Source organism: Dipodomys spectabilis, unplaced genomic scaffold (assembly GCF_019054845.1).
Source record: "Dipodomys spectabilis isolate Male_0828 unplaced genomic scaffold, ASM1905484v1 ptg000436l, whole genome shotgun sequence".
NCBI classification, from domain to species: domain Eukaryota; kingdom Metazoa; phylum Chordata; class Mammalia; order Rodentia; family Heteromyidae; genus Dipodomys; species Dipodomys spectabilis.
Genome location: NW_024871113.1, coordinates 6823366 through 6829365, shown reverse-complemented (window position 1 = coordinate 6829365; position 6000 = coordinate 6823366). Strand labels below are relative to the sequence as shown.

Here is a 6000-nt window from a genome sequence, read left to right as displayed (position 1 = left end):
GTCTCAAGGAGTAGAGTACCAGCATTGAAATAAAAAAAGCCAAGTGAAAGTGTAAGGTACTGAATTCAAGCCACAATACCAACACACACACACACACACACACACACACACACACACACACACACACTTTTATTCCACTTATTATTATTTTTTTTGTCGTGAAACCTATTCCACTTTCCCTGTATGACCACTATCAGGAGTCAAGTACTAGCCAGTTCACTGTTAGATGCAGTTCCTAGGTAGCCCTCCTCATAAATCTGGCAATGGCCACATTAACTTCTAAGGTTTAAGGAAGCATGAAACCCACAAAAAATGTCTGAAATGATTTTTTTTCCCCTGGTTGGCAAGATAAATACCTTTCCTCAAGAAAAATGCCTTAGGCCCAAACAGAATTATATCCACTCAAAACACACTATTTAGTAATTTAACAGACTCTGGATTTATATCAAATTTAGGTTCAATGCAAGGATCTTGCTCTTCTGGGAAAGGTTTAAAAGTGAAATAGAACAGAAAAACAGAGCAGAGGGTAAAGTGTTAAAAAAGAATCAACTATGCCAAGGGCAACAGCAGTTCAAGCAACAACAACTCAAGTCTGTTGATGGGAAACTGGCCAATGTGGATGTGATTTTGTCTAGGGGTCATACAGAAGTACCTGGCTGGCTTTATTTATAAGGCAATTGTCAAATCAATCTTTGGAATATGGATGAGGTGAAAGGGACAGGTAGAGTATTATTTTAGATCATCTGTAACTTTTCAAGTACAGCCTTCTTGCTGAAATTCCAGGGAGAAAGTAAGTGAGCCCAATAAAGAAAACTGTCAGTCAGTCAAGTATGTTTATTTATTATCCCCCTGTGCCAGGCACTGTTCTAGCCAATATGAAATGATACAGAATAAAGCACAGTCATCACCCCTATAATCTCATGAGAGCAAATGGATTAAGTCTGCAGACACACACATACACCCTATGTGGGTGGTCAGGAAACCCAACTATGTGAATAGGCTGTAAGCTCAGAGAGACAACTCCTGATTAGGAAATGAAGAAAATTAGACAGATTGACGAATAATAAATTATATTACAAATAGCTTAAAACGGACTCATAGGCTCACCTTTTCTGTCTCATTATGTTATTAAAATTGGGAGCAGTCTTCATCACAAATTTATGAAATTCTTTTGAAAGACATTTATTGTGCAAATATGGATTTACACTGATGCTGAGAAACTACGTGTGAATAACATAACAAAGTCCATTAAACTAAAAACATCTTATAGTAAAAACAAATGAATTTGCCGCTATATACAGCACTCTGAGGACAGAATAAGAACAAATGAACTGGACAGATTTGTAAAGAAGAGTTGTTCCTAGTTTAACTTTTTGTCAGTATTTGATCTTGAACTCTGGGCCTGGGTGCTGTTCCTGAGCTCTTCAGCACAAGGCTAGCACTTTACCACTTGAGCCACAGAGCCACTGCAGGTTTTCTGGTGGCTTATTAGCATGGACTTTCTTGCCCTGGCTGGCTTTGGACTGTGATCCTCAGCTCTCAGCTTCCTGAATAGCTAGGATTACAGGTGTGAGCCACTACACTGGGCTTTTTTGGTGCTGGGAAGTGAACCTAAGACCTCCTGAATGTAAAACACATGCTATACCACTGAGTAACACCTATAGTACCCTCCTGTTCTCCCCCACCCCCTCTCCTGCTTTTTGGTGCCGGTGCTGGGGCTTGAACTCAGGGCCTCATGTTCTGGCTTGGCTTTTTCTGCTTAAGGCTAGATTTACAGCTCCACTTCTGGATTTTTGCTGTTTAATTGGAGATGAGAATCTCTTGAATTTCTGCTCATGCTGGTTTTGAACCTTGATCCTCAGTCTCCAGTGCAGCTAGGATTACAGGTGTGAGCCACAAGGGCCAGGTCCAATAACCAAATTTTAAGAAGTAAAAGAAATAAGACTAGGATAGTGTCCAAGTAGGGAATGGATGTGATATTTTAGGCAAGGTAGTGCCAGATTTGGTCCAGTAGTACATCCCTGCCCTGGTCTTAGGAACATCCTGGTGTTAGAATGTTGTCTTGGTTCTGTGTCCCATGTCAAGTGATTTGTTTGAATGACTGGTTTTTCAAAAGATAGGAAGACACTTCTGAATGCCTGCCAGAGTACTTGCTTGATATGTGTGTGTGTGTGATTAGCCCCAAACCTTCTACTCTAACAATATAGCGTTCTGACTCTGTTTGTGCCTTCAACACATTCCCAAGGATTTTCTGCTCCTTGATAAGGCAACATGCTCCATTCTGAGGAGGACAGATGCCTTGCACATGGAACCACCCAGGCTCTGCTGATCTGCTGATGTTTATCGTTTTAGACAGTCTCCTAGGAACTTCAGGGCTCAGCACGAACCACACAATGTAGATCTGGGCCCAGGCCACGTGCAGATTTGGGTGCTTTCTCCACCTTCTCAGTACAGAGGCCAGCCCTTCCATTTCCAGGGCTCAAGACAGCCTGGTGTTAGGCTGTTTCACAAGCGAGCCTGTCATAAGGGCCCCTACTCACAGTCTCTCCACTCTAGGGGGTGGGGATTGAGAGTAATATGCTGCCCACCCAGTGCTGAAGTTTTGAAAGGTCAGGGACTTTTGCCTTTGTCACTGCCACAGTCTAAGTGCCCAGTACAGTGAGGGATAAACACATAGTGTGTTGTTAAATTGACTGACTGAATGTGATTGTTGAGGCCATTTGTCTTTTACTCCTTTCCTCCTACTTCAGAACTGCAAAGAAGAGGAACTTTGCATCCAGCGTCCCTTGTTCCCATAGTCTAGAAATGCTGGGCACAAGTGCTATGGGCAAAGGTCCTGGGGAGTGGGGATCCCCTGGACACAGAGTAAGGAGTCACAGCTGCCTAGTACGGGAGGAGGAGTCCCAGCAAGTTCTTCACTTCTCGCTTTTGCAGCACCCTCCCGCGGCCTAAGTGTTCCTTATTTGGGGTTAGGGGCGACGGGTGGAAAGGAAGCCCGGGCCCTCCGGGTGGGCGGCATTCCTCGCCGCGCCTTCTGGGCTCCACGGGAGGCGTGCCCCGAAGCACCCCGTCTGCTCCAGCACCTGTTGGACGGCCAGCTGGCAAACCGGCCCCCGCGGCGACGCCGACCCCCGGCCGCCCGCAGGACAGAGGCTCAGCCCCCCCACCCCCCTCCGCACCGCGCTGCGCCGCGCTGGTGGGGGGGAAGGTGGAGAAGGGGAGGGGACAAGCGAGGTCCTCCGGGCGGCCCGGCCTTCTTCCTTCGGCAGCCCGGGTGGAGACGCCGCTGCGCCCCGAGGTTAGCGCCGACTGCGCGTGGGGGAGGGGACGGCCCGGCCCGGAGTCCCCGGCGCCCCCGACCTGCGATCCAGGCGGCTGCCCGGAGCGGAAGACGCACCCGCCCAAGTGAACTTGGTCGCGCCCAACTCCAGCCAGGTGCCGGGAGCCGAGCGACGGAGGCGGACAGGACCCGCCGCGCAGCCCGCGCGCACGCGACTGGTGAACTGACCCGCGGCCTCCCTGGGCCCCGACTCCCCGCGGCGCTCCCCGCCGCCAACCGCCGCCCCCCACCCCCGGGACCCGCGCGGCGCCCGCGCCGCCTTCTCCCCCTCCCCCTCCGGGTGGGGTGGGGGTGGGGCGGGGAGCGGGCGCCCGGAGCGCCGCATCTATTGGCAGCTCTGTGATTGATCCGACAGCGCTCGCCCGCCGACCTGGCTTCCAGACGGACTCCGCGCGACCCCTGAGTCCCCGGCTCGCTCCGGGCCCCTAAACTGACAGGTGCTCCCTGCAAGTCGCCGGTGACTTCTCGCCGCTCCCCCGCGTCCCCACCCCCTCTTTCCTCTTTCGTCTCCCTCCCTCCCCCCCCTCCAGCCCCCACCACTTCGGCACAGCTCAGGATTTGTTTAAACCTTGGGGAACTGGTTCAGGTCCAGGTTTTGCTTTGATCCTTTTCAACAAACTGGAGACACAGAAGAGGGCTCTAGGAAAAAAGTTTTGGATGGGATTATGTGGAAACTACCCTGCGATTCTCCGCTGCCAGAGAAGGCTCGGCGCTTCCACTCCGGTGCAGCCTTCCCCGGGCGGTGGTGAGAGGCTCGGAGTCGCCGCTTCCCCAGTGCCCGCCGCGAGCGAGCAATCGCCCCAATCAGCCAAATGCTCCTCTTCGGCCTTCTCCTGCTGACATCTGCCCTGGCCGGCCAGAGACTCGGCGCGCAGGCAGAGTCCAACCTGAGCAGTAAGTTCCAGTTCTCCAGCGACAAGGAGCAGAACGGTGAGTCTGCGCCCTCCTCCCCGCCCCCCCCCCCCCCACCGCCGCTACCCCGCTCTCGCACCCCGGCTGCCCGCAGTGCGCGCTCGCCTCGCCGAGTGTGCTTTCCCACTAGCCCGCGTGGGCGCCGCCGCGTCTCTCGAGCGCGCAAGATGCGCACCCCGTGCGTCCGTGGGGACTTTTGCCTGTTGGCCACCGGAGCTGCCCAGAACTTTAGCAGGGGAGCGCGAGTGCTGTGCAGCCCTAGCCAAGGAGCGATTGTGAACGTCAGTGCTAGGCACGTCGCGGGGTCGCGCGTTGCCAGAGTTAGAAGTTGTTCAAGAACTGCCTGGAAAAAGGAATCCACAATGAATGAGTTTTGACATGCTTGATTTTAGTCAGAGTGGGTTTTTCTTGGGGTGTGGGGGGGAGTGCAGTGGCCAGGGGGACTTCGGGATACCCATCAGCCGCATTCATTGAAAAGGCATCCACTCCTAAGTAGATAAGAAATATTGAGGTCCAGACGCTGCGACGTGTTTTAGGGGAATAAAATATGTCTTTCTTTTGAGCTCTGTGTATGTGTGTATGTGTGTGTGTGTGTGTGTGTGTGTGTGTAAACGTGCCTTTGTGCTTACCTTTCTGGTGGTGGTTTTGTGTGTGTGTGTGTGTTAGTGAATGACTGCTATTTTATGTATGTTGGAAACGACTTAATCCCGCATAGGAAATGAGAATTACTTTCAGCTTTTCAAGTGTACCTGAAATGTTTAGAAAACTCTCCAATGTAAGTTCCTCTGGGCTGGGATTGCACAGAGCTGGAGAAAGGCTCCTTTCATAAAGCCAGGGAAGCTTCGGGGTGTGTAATTTGCTTAGCCTCTGAACCCCATATGATTTACATCATTCAATTTCTAAACTCTTTTTCTCTTCATCTACCATTATGAAGTCATTTTTGAACCTCCTTTGTAAATAGAAATTTTAGACCGCCCTTGAAACCACAATGTGAATGTAGGCTGTCTAAAAGTGGAATATTAAACACCCTGTTTACCAGTGGTGGTTTTTACTGTTATTTGAAAAGACATGGTTCATGTTTTTCTGCTTTCATGTCTGCTGTTGACAATGCAAGAATGTTCTCTAATCCAGGTAAGATGAACAAAAGCAGCATACCTGGCAAATCCCAGGGTAGTGAACTCTATTTTCAAAGTCATCAGGACTTCTTTCTTTATACATAGGATGTTTTGAAGCTTCAACTCTGGATTTAAATGCGAAAAAGGGCTCAATGTTAAGAAAGCACAGAAAGTTCTAGAGTACTAAAGCTAGATAAAATAAGGCTTACTGGGGCTTTGATAGACATTGTTTGTCTTGGTTTCTTGCATGCCAAGACACAGTATCACATTTATCAGTCAATATTGTTGTGGTTGTTCCTAACCACGTGCTAACGTAGTGGCACATGGCACCTGCAGGCTCCTTGAGCTACTGATCAAAGGGAAGCCTAGAGATCTACCACTAATCACAAGACCAGCAGAGGGCCAGAGAAAGTGATCAAAGGAGCCACAGCACCAGCTGGACCCAGTCAGGAAACAGATCAGACCAACCTTTGTTCTTTCTTATGTGAAATAAATGCTCAGTTCAAAATGTTGCCTCTTACTAGACAAGCTTTTCCATAGCAACACAGTGCACAGTCTTCATGGCCTCTGTTTTTCTAGCTCCTTATTCCGATCTCATGTCATCTCTCCCACTGCACTGGCTTGGTATCTCCT

The 6000-nt window shown here is 50.1% G+C and overlaps 1 protein-coding gene across 1 annotated transcript in view; it reads left to right on the top strand.

Moving 5' to 3' along the window:
- The first annotated feature begins 3578 nt into the window (after positions 1-3578).
- The window catches only part of Pdgfc (platelet derived growth factor C), a 197413-nt gene continuing 194991 nt past the window's right edge, over positions 3579-6000 (top strand). The window contains exon 1 of the mRNA XM_042668451.1: positions 3579-4270. Within this exon, the coding sequence (XP_042524385.1) occupies positions 4153-4270 (118 nt within the window). The 5' untranslated portion in view covers positions 3579-4152. The remainder of the gene's footprint in view (positions 4271-6000) is intronic.